Source organism: Nicrophorus vespilloides, unplaced genomic scaffold, assembly GCF_001412225.1.
Source record: "Nicrophorus vespilloides isolate i.1.1-1 unplaced genomic scaffold, Nicve_v1.0, whole genome shotgun sequence".
In the NCBI taxonomy this organism is placed as follows: domain Eukaryota; kingdom Metazoa; phylum Arthropoda; class Insecta; order Coleoptera; family Silphidae; genus Nicrophorus; species Nicrophorus vespilloides.
In genome coordinates this window covers 43,767-56,862 of record NW_017096559.1, presented here as the reverse complement: position 1 = coordinate 56,862, position 13,096 = coordinate 43,767, and the positions used below count along the sequence as shown (strand labels likewise).

General features: G+C 35.1%; 3 protein-coding genes across 6 annotated transcripts; 2 read left to right on the top strand and 1 right to left on the bottom strand.

Moving 5' to 3' along the window:
- Positions 1-4,177: 4,177 nt before the first annotated feature.
- LOC108557393 (BTB/POZ domain-containing adapter for CUL3-mediated RhoA degradation protein 3) lies at positions 4,178-5,546 on the top strand. Of its 4 annotated transcripts, none has more exons than XM_017913890.1 (3): positions 4,178-4,344; positions 4,470-4,643; positions 4,709-5,546. In XM_017913890.1, the coding sequence occupies exons 2-3, from the start codon at positions 4,472-4,474 to the stop codon at positions 5,419-5,421; spliced, it is 885 nt and encodes a 294-aa protein (XP_017769379.1). In that variant the 5' UTR covers positions 4,178-4,344; positions 4,470-4,471; the 3' UTR covers positions 5,422-5,546. The 4 variants fall into 4 exon arrangements, with proteins under 4 accessions (XP_017769379.1, XP_017769377.1, XP_017769378.1 ...); XM_017913888.1 differs by having other exon boundaries at positions 4,402-4,643; positions 4,709-5,545; XM_017913889.1 differs by having other exon boundaries at positions 4,397-4,643; positions 4,709-5,545.
- A 355-nt stretch (positions 5,547-5,901) lies between these two features.
- LOC108557398 (intraflagellar transport protein 20 homolog) lies at positions 5,902-7,214 on the top strand. The gene is made up of 3 exons (XM_017913893.1): positions 5,902-6,090; positions 6,151-6,305; positions 6,945-7,214. Exons 1-3 carry the CDS (start codon positions 5,967-5,969, stop codon positions 7,056-7,058), a joined length of 393 nt encoding a protein of 130 aa, XP_017769382.1. The 5' UTR covers positions 5,902-5,966; the 3' UTR covers positions 7,059-7,214.
- An 86-nt stretch (positions 7,215-7,300) lies between these two features.
- Positions 7,301-10,843, bottom strand: LOC108557397 (probable protein phosphatase 2C 58). Its single transcript, XM_017913891.1, has 3 exons — positions 10,454-10,843; positions 9,623-10,265; positions 7,301-8,693 (listed from the first exon to the last, which is right to left on the bottom strand). Exons 1-3 carry the CDS (start codon positions 10,562-10,564, stop codon positions 7,747-7,749), a joined length of 1,701 nt encoding a protein of 566 aa, XP_017769380.1. The 5' UTR covers positions 10,565-10,843; the 3' UTR covers positions 7,301-7,746.
- Positions 10,844-13,096: the final 2,253 nt, after the last annotated feature.

Here is a 13,096-nt window from a genome sequence, read left to right as displayed (position 1 = left end):
GCTTGAACGTTGTTATTTATTCTGTGTAATTTTAGGTTTCTATTATAGAATTCTAGGTGCTCCCTATGTGTTCTGAACGTTCTTCTATTCGTATCTGTCAGCTTCAAATATTGTTCTTGGTCAAGTGTACTTTGAATACAGATATACAAATGACTGATGCAGACTTATTATATACCTTTACATTATTTCATCCCCCTTCCCCGGTAATATAACTACCTGCACAATGTCACTATCTACAATATACGAATAAGTATTTGTTTTTATGATATTTAAGATTCGGCAAAATTATTTAATGTAATAAGTAATAAAATATTTTAATCTTTAAATTAAAGAAGATGAATTATTTTATATATATATCAATATAAAAATCAATTGAGTCCGACGAAATTGGAAAACTTCTTGGAGTTTTTGGAGATGTGGCTAAGACCGCCTGAGTCCTCCGGAGATCTGACTTCTCTGCTCTGCTATAAGCTAATAGCTCATTGAATATACTCTGAGTCATATTGATAATAGCCTCCACAGCATACGAGTGGGCTACGTCATTCATTCACGTCAGATCTCTGCGTAGTTTGAACGTTGTTATTACTTCTGTGTAATTTTAGGTTTCTATTCTAGGTGCTCCCTATGTGTTCTGAACGTTCTCCTATTCGTATCTGTCATCTTGAAATATTGTTCATTATATTTTTTGATGAATGACACTCTTGGTTCCAAAAGTATTTTTTATTTTTATGAGAGGATATTTCAGGAATTATTTCATAAGTTTCGTATGTGAAATAATTTCGAAGCACGGCTGGATTAATATGAATTTCAAAGGTTATTTGAAATCGTAATAAAACGAAATCCTTCGTTGAAATAATTTGATATTTTTCTCCGCAAAAAATATTTATATTTTTTAAATTCGTACCGTTATTTACAATTGTTCATTTAATTATATAACGCAAAGGTTATTTCAAAATAGTGAGTGGTTCAAACATTATTTTTAATAGTGGATGATCGCTATAAATTAATTTATGATGTGAAATAATATCGGTGGATGAATTTTTGATTCAGGCCATTAAATACGTTTATTTTTAACATGAAACGAATGTTTGGAGCTGAAAAAATTTTCTCCGCAAATTTCAGTTTTGACAGGTAGATGAAGGATCGAATTTTGCTACTTTTTATAATTATTATGTAAAATAATTAAATTATATTATTGAAATATACTTAACAGTAAATATGAGAAATGTTCATGATTTTTTAAATTTATTACTTTTTATTTTGATCGCTCAGGACTGTTATATAATATGGACACTGGGTTGTATGTTCTTCGGGCTTCTCTACAGTTTTGCCATTTCTTTGATTTCTTCTATTAGTTGCACGCCGATTCTTAAACCATTGTTTTATCTTTTTTCTATCTACATCAGTTTGATGCGATAGTGTCAACAGTTCATTCGCAGATGGTATTTCCTTTAATAAAAAGAAAGAGGTGAACACAATTACTTCGTGCTCTTTAAAATTAGTCCTCGTCCTCTTTTCCTTGGCTCGTAATATTAACAAACAGAAACATTAATTATAAAGTTTAGTTACTTTTGTTAATTTCTTACCTTCGGTCGAAATATTTTTTGGGGCCATAATTGATTATGCTTGTTATTTCTCTGCAGAACTGCTTGATTCAGGATCTTAAGAAGTAATGATAACTTTTATTTCAGATATGCCAATTTATACAATTGTTTATTAGGGGTGCCATAAAATTACTCCTGTCTAAGGGTAAGGGAGACCATTGGAAAAACCAAAAATAAATGCATTATATTTTTTATAGTGAATGACACTCTTGGTTCCAAAAGTATTTTTTATTTATATGAGAGGATATTTCAGGAATTATTTCTTAAGTTTCGTATGTGAAATTATTTTGAAGCACGGCTGGATTAATATGAATTTCTGGCACATTATTTCAATTTGGCGAATGGTTAAGACGCCGTACTCACAGCCCTGTGAGCGCTGGTTCGACTTCAGCCATGTCGCTTGTCACAAGAATGCGGCTCAGCATATGGACCTCCTGCCAAATCGATGAATAATGACAGTGTTAAAGATTGCAGCCGATGCACAGACAAAGGGAATAGTGGAATCGAAGAGTACCAATATACTGCTGACGGCTAACCTCTTCAAAAACATTTTTGACTATAACACTCTTTTTAACATTATCAACTCCAAACATATTAATTAATGTTACTATTCCATTTACATTTCCACATGAGCCGGCGATCCAAGAACATTCCCAAGTATTTGGAGTCATTGGCTTTTTAATTCCCATTCTATATACCCGGACTTTCCGTAACTCCTATATTTCCTTAATCTGCGCTATGACCATCTAAGAAAACAATGATTATAAACGTATAATAACAGGTTTTAAACAATATTATTAATAAAAAAAGAATTCAAACACTACAAAAACAGATTATGTTGAACAATATATATTAGTGTAGTCCTGATAAAATATTTATTAATAAAATTAACAGATTTTTTTTCAATATACACATTTATTTTTATTCATAGTGTTTAATTATTGTAAATAATAATTCATTAAATTTATATGATTAATTTATTATATCTAATTAATTTTGTATATTTTAAAGTTTATTATATATTATCACATTCACAGTATAATTAAAAAGTAGATGGTATAAGTATACTATATAATATCGTCTAATAATATAACTTAATATCACCTAATTTTATTAAAAGACAAATAAATATATCTTTAATTATTTTTATTGTTAACTCTTTGAACATTAATTCCTTTTTTTTATATATATTTTAATAATTCAAAACCTGCCAAACTTTTGGAGAATAAGTGGAATTGCAGTGAGACAGCGTGCTCTTGATTTTATAGAGCAAACCCGCGTGCCACACTTTGTTGAAGACCTATGTTATTCCTAGGAGCAGTACTGCTTTTCCCCCATGGCTCGTCTTATGTCGCTCGTCATGCGATGGATCTGTTCGATGGTGGAATGATGTCGTCGGAATCCGAACTGGTGGTCCGGAATCACACCCTCGTCGAACAAGAATGGACTGATGGCTGATGGGTCGGTAGGACGTGATTTCCTCTGGATCTTTTCCCGGCTTCAGTATGACGACGAGCTGAGCGACTTTCCAGTGGGAGGGAATTAATTCCCAATACAGTAATATCTGGCTTAACGCTTAGGGTGGCTTCCTAGACAAGTGCTAAACTAAACAAAGTCGCTTAAATATGTAGTAAAATGTTTTGAATATTGTATGCTTTGAGGAAGATAAACGAGGACTTTCTGCACTTTTTGTTTTGGACTCCCATTCTAATCAGGCTAAATTCGGGGTACTCAAACTGTGCGCAACGGCTTTGCTACAGGGGCTCAGGCAGTTGACCGTAATCTACAGGCACCCAGGCAATTCAAGCCCAGCCAGCCGACCCGTCCGTCGCCTTATGCGGCGTCTCGTGGCCAAACCTGACCAGTCAGTTATGCAGCAGCTGTTTCCGCCCCCCAAGCGATCAGCACTGAAATGTTCACCGATCTCATCCTGGCAATGCAAGCCCTGATGGAGAGGATCACCACCGTCATGCCTGCATTTCGTCACCAAGCCCGATAGATTCAGGTATCCTGAATCACCTGAGGAGAGCCACCGTCAACGATGACATTAATTGTTATCAACGTTCTTCCAAGACTGCATTTTCTTCCTCCTCCAGCTGAACCACCAGGCTAAATCGCCACACCTTTAACGAGAGCCACGTGCCGAAAGGCAGAGTTTTCACTCATCCTTAACAATCACCGACATGTTCCTAGAAATAAAAGACAACGGGATCGATTCCCCACCTAGTCATATTGAGGAAAAAAAAAGGAAAGGCAAATTATTATTGGGAGCCCCAAAAAATACTTAAATCAATCATTTATTTTAAATGATTTAGGAAAATGTCTTGGTTGGGGCCCCCTTAAAGTCTTATATTCCTTAATGGATAATCCCCCACTGGATGGCACAGGCTAAATGAAGTTTTGACAGAAAGAAGAAAAATATTGAAGTTAGGCTACCAGGTTTACTTCAATCAATATTCATTTTTTATAATATTACCGGATAATTGTCTGAATTTGAACAAATAGAAATTACCATTTTTTTAAATATAAGTTACAAACTGTGAAATTAAATATATAATATTGTACATATTTATGTAACAACGGCAACATTGCCCATTTCACCTGTCATTGTAGTGGAGATTGATAAAAAAAATGAGTATTATTATTTTGGGATGTGGTGTTTAGGGAGGCTCTGATAAACAAAGGAGGAACGAACGCACTGATAACAATTGAATCATCTTTGCCACGCCTTCATGTAAATGTAAGCATTCCGAGCATTTAAAAGCATTGCATTTCAATAAGTGTGTGATAAGGCTAGAGCCCCAAATTTAGAGAAACTGAGAAGCCATTCCAATACAAAAAAGCATAAACAAGAAACCTTTGCAGTGATGAACACAATCGAGATGTCTGGCAAGACGATCAAAGACAACCCATCCCAATATGTAAAACTCAACGTTGGTGGTAGTCTGCATTATACCACCATTGGCACTCTGACCAAACATGATACAATGCTCAGAGCAATGTTCAGTGGGCGAATGGAGGTGCTCACAGATTCAGATGGTAAGAGACAATTAAAAAACATATTTATATTAAAGTCAGGACTCTATGCAGTTTGTTCATTGCAGGTTGGATATTGATTGACAGACGAGGCAAACATTTTGGGACAATACTGAATTTCCTACGGGATGGTAGTGTGCCTTTGCCAGAATCCAGCAAAGAGATTGCTGAATTGGCTGCAGAAGCAAAATACTATTGCATTTCTGAATTAACGGAAGCCTGCAATCAGGCATTACTGAAGAAAGGCAGAGAAGTTGAAGCGTTGTGTCAAGTGCCGCTGATCACGTCTCAAGTTGAGGAGGAATTGTTGATCACCTCAACAACTAAGCCGGCTATTAAGTTGCTTATAAATCGGCACAACAATAAGTATTCTTACACCACAACATCTGATGATAACCTGCTGAAGAACATCGAGCTGTTCGATAAGTTATCACTTTGGTATAAAAATCGTGTGCTATTCATAAAGGATGTCATTAGCACGAGCGAGATATGCTGCTGGACATTCTACGGCCACGGTAAGAAAGTATCTGAGGTTTGCTGCTCGTCGATCGTTTACGCTACGGACAAGAAGCATAACAAAGTTGAATGTCCGGAGGCAAGGATATACGAAGAAACGCTCAACATTCTTCTATACGAAACCAGAAACGGTCCCGACCAGGAGCTGATGCAGGCCACTTCTACCAGAGGTGCTGTCTCTGGTATGTCTTCGTACACCAGCGACGAAGAGGAGGAAAGAAACGGACTGGACAGATTACGAGCGAAAAAGAACAATCCCACCTAAGCAAGCGCAAAAAACACCTTTTTTGATATATTCCATGTATTTAATTTATTGTTGTGTATATTATTATATTGTCTTATATTTTTCTTTTGTATTCTCGTGGCCTCAAGTAAAATGCATTCAGAATTTTAAACTGCTCTTAAAATATCACTATTCATTTAATCATTATAACTAATGTCCTTCATTCTAAAATTTCTAAATTGATTTAATTAGACAAAGAACACATATTACAATTGTGTGAGACGGTTGAAAACTAATCCTTACATACATTTCTGACAAAAGTATCTAATTTAAATAATACTTAAAGGTAGCAATGACCAATGCATATTTTATAGTGAGTATAATTTTCATGATAATTCAAAATGATAAATATTTAACAACAAATAAATATAATTTTCAAAAATATGTAAAGAAAGAAGTAGTTGATTTAAAAATTCAAATGGTAGCAACCTATTTTTTGTTGATAATGCGTGCGCAGTTTACAGAACTGAAAAATATTTCCATGGAAACCAATTCAAAACAAACTTATTGCTTTAAACGCAGCGACAATGTCCGAAATTTTATCAACTATAGGTGTTTATTTCGATGAAGTAGATAAAGTGCGAATTTTGGAACCGGACGTGTCCAATCAGACGAATGTCCTTAAAGATGAGTGCAAAATATACGTGGAAAGTATGTGCCAGCAATGATATTGTTATTAACAATTTTATAATTTTATTTTCTTCGTTTAAGAGATCGACGAATTTCAAAAATTGATTGACAATTTTATAAATATCATGGATAAATTGGGCAAAGAGGTAGAGAGACAGAAAATGAAGGCGATCAGCACCCGAAATATAATGCAAACAATGGAGAAGAGGCGTGAAGTAGATCAACAGCAGTTGCAGGTAAAAAATCATGTTATTGTACACGAATGTTCATTAGTTATATATAATTGAATATGACGAAACGTAACAGTATTGGAAGTAAGCAAGATTTTGTTTAGAATCCAGATGTGGATAGACATGGTATTCATAGGCTAGTCTCCCCAACCTTCATCGCTGTGGGGGGACGAAATTTAACATTTTAACTAACATGAGAACCATGAGCTTGTTTCTTTGCAACGAGACGGTTCCATCTGGGGGTTTGTGTGGCCCGGAATTTTATATGAAACAATTATATTTTTCACAGATCTTATGAATAAAAGATTAATGAAATAATTAAACTTATATAACATAAATTAATCAATTAAAATACTTACCTGTACCGACATTTTCACATCACTCATTGTCAATTTCTTCCCGCCTTTAGGAATAAATTTGTCGAGATATATTCATAAACATCTTACATAGATATATTCCTACCATATGATACCAAAATCTAAGTAAAAATATCAAGTTCTTAGTGCTAGACAAACGTATGCGTTTATCTGAAAATTCACTAATATATAACCGCTTAATTGTTGCATAAAGTACGTTCATTGTTTTATACGATGTTAACATAACTATCAGTTGCTTGTAAAAAATAAATAAATTGGCGAGTTTCAGGCATTAATCATGGAGAAATCAATGGAAGTGGAAAGGCTGAAGGTGCAGTTGAATTCGTTGCAGAAACAGGAGCTGGAGCAGCTGGACATCATCACAACTCTGACCAACAATTAAAACAAACAAAAGTGTATACATAATACGGTAACTCATATTAAATATATAATTCTACATTAACTTTCATCTTGCATCTTCTACTGAACAGATAATTATAATAAAATGATAATAATACAATTTATCTTACAAAAAAAATATAATTTCGAATACATAAGATAAATAGTTTTAAATAAGAGAAAAACATTCGTAATTTGAATTTACATGATAAAGAAACCGATATATAAGTAAATTTTAATTGCTACGTTTGTTAATGCAAATATGGTATACAAATAATTACAAGAAAATATTAATAAATCTGTTGCCACCAACCATTGTTTCGCTTTTTCTTTACATCCATGTATCCATAACAGAAGGCACCTATAAATGTTGTATTTTTTTTATATATAAATTCTTTTCTTTTTTAAGTTTAACCTGTACAAAAACGCGCACAATTTGAGGTAGTTCCGTGCTTTACATGTGGTGAGAAGAGACACCCCAAATTGCGATCTTAAACGAACGTATTATTTTTTTTTGTTACTTTGCTTTTTTATATATATATATAGTTTAACAGTCATAAAAATAAGATATGTGTAATGCTTTCGAACTGAACAAATTCAAAATAATAGGAATGTGTCTAAGACATTCGTTATAAACAGAAACTTTAACCCAAATAAAATAAAACAAAATTACTCTTGCCATGTATCTTATCTCACGCCTGCTCACTTGCGGCCTCTTCAGTCTTCGCTCGTTTAATGGTGGATTTGTCGTCGGGAGAATCCGCCGTTCGCTTCAGAATGGTCGACTTGAATTCTACAATGATGGCGGTCATGTTGTCGCATCCTGTACCATCGCCCATCGTGTTCGGTGCCAAGCAGTGGTCGAACATCTCCTCGCAAATCTTGGACAGAGGCTTACCCTCCAATATGCTCGGCCTGACGAAGTTGACTACCTCTTGACTAGACATAAAGTTCCAAATACCATCGCACGCCAACACCATGAATTCGTCCTCGTTAGGGTGTATTGTGAGCGTGCGGACGTCTGGTAGTGCTGTGATCATTTGGTCTCTGTCTGACAGCTCCTTGTTCTTTTTGTAGGCATGATCACCTATCGCACGGCTCAAATTCAAGCCGCCGTTCACACGACCGTCAGCAGTCACCTTTCCGCCAGCCTTCACTACCCTCTCGTTCTCGGCTTCATCCTCCGGTTTATGGTCCAAACTCATTTCTACGGCCTTGCCGTTGCGGCACACAATGCACCTAGAGTCTCCGGCATTCGCAACGAACAAATTGTTATCCTTAAGGATTGCCACGACCGCGGTGCAACCGCTGTCAGAACCAGGTTCTTCCACCATGTTCTTGGCAAACTCCAAATCTGCTTCATCATCTTCGTCGTCCTCATCTTCTTCATCATCATCATCGTCGTCGTCGTCATCGGACGTATCCTCCCCTTCGACTACGTTGCTGGGTTCCTCGTCATCGTCAGAACCACATTCGTTCGGTCCTTCGAACGTCTTATCCTCTTCATCTTCCGTATCTTCTGATTCCTCGCCATAGTCCAAAAGTTTTGCGTACATCTGTTTTACGCTAGTCCTCTTTGGTCGCGACTTTACTTCCGGAGATTGTACACCTTTGGTTTTAGCGAGAGCTTTTCCTTTACCTACAAACAATACATATATTAAGCAACAAACACTAAAACATTTCATTATTTTTATAAAAAATAAACAATTTACAACGCTATAGATCATCATTACAAAATAATTTTGATTATTTCAACATTATCAAATTATTCAATATATTTTTAACTTATCATCAGGAAACTCGCAGAAATATTTATATAATTACAGTAAATAGCTGATTGCATATTTCATTCACGTATATAATAAATTATTATTATATTAAATATACGATTATAAAATATAAAAATATATTACATAAATATATTTAAGCTTCATCGTCCATATTTACTTTAACAAAATCAGTTCTGATAAACAGGGAAAGAGTCACAGAAAACTGTAAGCACTATTAAATGTTATAATTAAATTGACTTGATCATTTATATTACATTTTATAATAGTAATTGAGTCACGTCTTACAGCGGAAACACTTAGAAACAGATAGCAAGAATACATCAAACTTACTTTCCATCTGATTCATTTAAGAATATTCTGTTTCGATATCACGTGTACAAGTTATCCGTCGTATTATTTTAAACTTCTGATATCGAAAATTTCCCGTTGATAGATAGCTTATTTATTATTTACTAATAACTAATTATATCATCAAATTTACGATTTTAACTGCATGCATATTTTTATATACTAACTAATTAAAAATGTAACATTCCCATTCAAATTGCAGACTTCATGGAACCCATGTCCAATTGAAGTTACTAATAATAAGACCTGTGAGATGAACACAAAATAATGAAAAAGAATAAAAATGTTATTCAGTGTATAAACATAAGAATTGCTACCTTCTTTCCTTTAAAATATGTTAAATTGTATTCATTTTTCATTACTTAAATCATGGTCACTTTTTATATCAGTATAATAAAATTATTATATACCAACCAACATCATGTATTACCTTTTTTATTGACCTGTCCATTGGCAACTGGACTGGAGGAACTTGTGACTTGATCAGAAGTTTCCACTGGCTGCTCCGAGGACACATCACCATTTTGGTGGTTCTTCTCCTTGGGTGTTTTATCCTCAGAACTATCTGGGCTCTCTTTACTCTCAGATGAACTGCCATTGCTTGACTCCATTTTATCCTCATTCAAGCTACTCCCTGAAGATGAACCTTTCTGTGAGCCTCCAGGTTTTTCCTCATCCTCTTCAGCTGTCTTTGCAGCCTTACTCCCTTTGCCATCTCCAATCAACCTGTATTTTTCCATGATCTTTTCGATTGGGAGATTGGCATCCTTGCACAAATTGTCGAGGTTATCGTCCTCATCCGAGTCTTCATCAGAATCGTCGTTAGCATTTTTTCTGCCCGATAACTCCTTCAATATTTCGACTACCTCAGGTGTGGCGATAGTGGCATCGAAGCCGAGGAACCCGTCCACCAGGGCTTCCTTGATGTCACCTTTTTGATAAGCGTCTAAGGCCTTGATGAAATCGGGCAGCTTCTGTGAACAGTGTATAGCCACTTCTCGACCCCCGTGCCCATCGTAGACAGCAAAAAAGGAGGTGTTTGTGTCGAAGTCTAGGAGGCAGTTGTGGGCATCCTATAATAAAAAAAAGGGGTAATGTAGTTGTTAAAAAAATGCAACAGAGAAAGGCAGCAACAATTTGCAGGTGAACTTTGAGGTTATCTACGGGCAATTGGCGCCGTTACATCACATGTATACACGGACGCACGGACTTTGCGCCTGCTGCTATTGTTTGCGTTTTTGTTTATGCACCCTCGGCTTACCTCTTGCTCCACGCGCCAACCCTGCATTGAACTGGCGCCGCATTTGAGCTTGTCATTGGACTCGTCGGAGGAGACTTTCTCGGTTATCGGTTCAGACAGATACGAACCCATGGTTTCGCGGCGGCGTCGGTACACACTTTTCGGAGGTTGATATCTGTGGTGGTCGTGGGGCTTTTCACCCGTTCAACAATATAAGGCAATTGGACCGAACCGACGAATAACGACGTTTAGAAAACAAAAGAAAACGGTTAAGAACGTGGAACTGCAAACTGCCGGTTTTTGTTTGACTTTCAGCTACACGACGACTATCGGAATTGTTAACCACCCGGCGAACGCGACTTGTTAACTCGCGTCCATGCTTCCAATTTTGACAGTTTGGTAACGGACGACGCTAGAGGGCGCCACCGCTCGGGCGTCCCGCCAAAAGAGCGGGCGATACGCATGCGTTGCACTTATTCAGTTTCCGGTTCTGATTTGAAAACAAATTGCGAACAAGTTTTACTGGAAGTATAACTTATAGAACCGTTGAGTAGCTTCCAAAACTTGTAACCAAAAACATGTAAATTAAATAGGTGTACAAATTTTTAATTTAATTTTAGCATCCTTTAGAAACCTTGGATTTATTCCAGGATAATTCCAGGATTTTATATGGCTAAAATCTCATTCTATATTAAGAAATATCTTTTTTTGAAGCGGACATTTCACCGCTCACGGTAGGAATAGGAATAAATAAATTGTCAGTAGGTTTAATGTTAAATACCCATTGATCCCACTATATTATAGACCACTTTTGGTTTTATTTTCAAGTGTAAATCATTAAACCCTATACCATGATAATCTACGATCTACCCGTGTATCATAGTTTTTAATCACAAATTAGTGTAGCTTAAAAGAGAAATCTATAAATGTTCAAAACAATAGAAATAAATCCTCTTAACATTGTCTTAAATTCATTTCTAAAATAATCTAATAAAAGAGTATTAAATTTTAATATAAATAAATATAGCCAAAGTGTGATTCTGTGATACATGGCCCCAGATCATCTTCCTATAGTATCTATATTGAGAACGGAAGGATACCACAAGTTTCCTCAATATTCACAGCCAAGTTGTATGTTATATACAGGGCACTAATCTAATCTAATTGAGAGAAATGGTAGGAGAAGGTGTGTTATATTTTCTGACTCTAAAAGTGCGTTGAACGCCGTTCAATCTTGGCAATATTCAACGAAAGTAAATTATATTGTTCTCAAAATCACAGATAGGTTACTTTTCTTAGAAATGATTGGGTCGGAGATTTTGTTGTGCTGGATGCGTGATGGTCACATTGCCAATATCATGGACCAACCTGTTCCGTTCTCGGATATTAACGATATCATTCATAATGAGGAGATATAAAAGTGGCAGTACCTGTATGAGAACATATCAGAGAATAAAGGAAAGTATTATTTCGAGGGGAATCCGAAAGTGCGAACTAAACCATGGTTTCAAAGTTCACCAAGAAATCTGAGATATCAGCACTGAGCAGTTTCCGAACGAGCCACGACAGATCTGCAGCTCATGATGAATTTTGTAGATTCACCGCACTGTGACTGTGAGACGATATCTATCTCAAATCATATCTTCTTTGGATGCGAAAGTGACGGTGTTTCGACAAACTGTCAAAAAATTACTCATAAAGTTCACTTTCCGACTTCCTGTTTAACATTCCTGTTAAAGATGGAGTACATTAATATATATAGATTAATTTTAAATTTTATTAAACATTCTGGTTGTGTTATTTAAATATTTATTATAATGTGTTTATTCTGTTGTTTTATATTACTTTCATTTATTTATTGTTACCTGTTCATATTTTTTTTAACACACTTTACCTGTCCGAGACCTGCTCGTGAAAAAAATATATAAATGTTGGTTATACATTTCTTATTTATCTATAAATTATTATGTTGAGTTCGCTTAATTGTTTATATACGTTTTTAATGGTTTATTCATTTTTTATTATAGTATTTTTATTGATATAAATCTCTTTTGGCCCTATTTCTACCCCTTTCGGGTTTAACAGCCACCACGACCTTTCGTGATACAGGCCACTGCAGACGACCATATCACACGGCTACGGCAATTCTTATTTAATGTTTTATTCATTTGTTTGTGCTTTATATAATTGTTTATGTTAAATATGACTCATACGTCGTAAAGTGTAAGCTAAGTTGCATACATCCGATTATAGAGTGGTAGGAACATAACAGAAAGTGTAATTTAGACAACCCAAAACAATTTATTAAATTTTGTTTATGTACTTTTACAGTGTTATAACATAAGATGTAAATCAGCGTTTCATTATTTCTTATATTGATTAAAGAAAAAAAACATTTGAATCAATTAAATAAATATTAATTTTATTGCTTTATAAATATTATAATTATATAAAATATTTAAATAAATTGTAAATATCAGCATTATAATTACTTAAAGCAAATAATTCCAACAAAATGTTAGGAATATCGACTTTAGCACATGTATAACTCTCCATTAAAACCTTTACATAAGTTACTTTATCGTCACTACCATAATCGATCACCTCGCGATTAACAAGCAATGTAGCAATTTCGATAAGTGGCTCTTCATAAACAAACTTGAA

Excerpts from the sequence above, each read along its gene's own strand:
- LOC108557397 (XM_017913891.1), bottom strand. The coding sequence starts at position 10,564 with ATGGGTTCGTATCTGTCTGAACCGATAACCGAGAAAGTCTCCTCCGAC. Across the intron at positions 10,266-10,453 it reads GTTGGCGCGTGGAGCAAGAG|GATGCCCACAACTGCCTCCT; the intron begins GTAAGCCGAGGG and ends TTTTTATTATAG. Across the intron at positions 8,694-9,622 it reads TGGACAGGTCAATAAAAAAG|GTAAAGGAAAAGCTCTCGCT; the intron begins GTAATACATGAT and ends TATTGTTTGTAG.
- LOC108557398 (XM_017913893.1), top strand. The coding sequence starts at position 5,967 with ATGTCCGAAATTTTATCAACTATAGGTGTTTATTTCGATGAAGTAGAT. Across the intron at positions 6,091-6,150 it reads GTGCAAAATATACGTGGAAA|AGATCGACGAATTTCAAAAA; the intron begins GTATGTGCCAGC and ends TCTTCGTTTAAG. Across the intron at positions 6,306-6,944 it reads TAGATCAACAGCAGTTGCAG|GCATTAATCATGGAGAAATC; the intron begins GTAAAAAATCAT and ends GGCGAGTTTCAG.
- LOC108557393 (XM_017913890.1), top strand. The coding sequence starts at position 4,472 with ATGAACACAATCGAGATGTCTGGCAAGACGATCAAAGACAACCCATCC. Across the intron at positions 4,644-4,708 it reads GGTGCTCACAGATTCAGATG|GTTGGATATTGATTGACAGA; the intron begins GTAAGAGACAAT and ends TGTTCATTGCAG.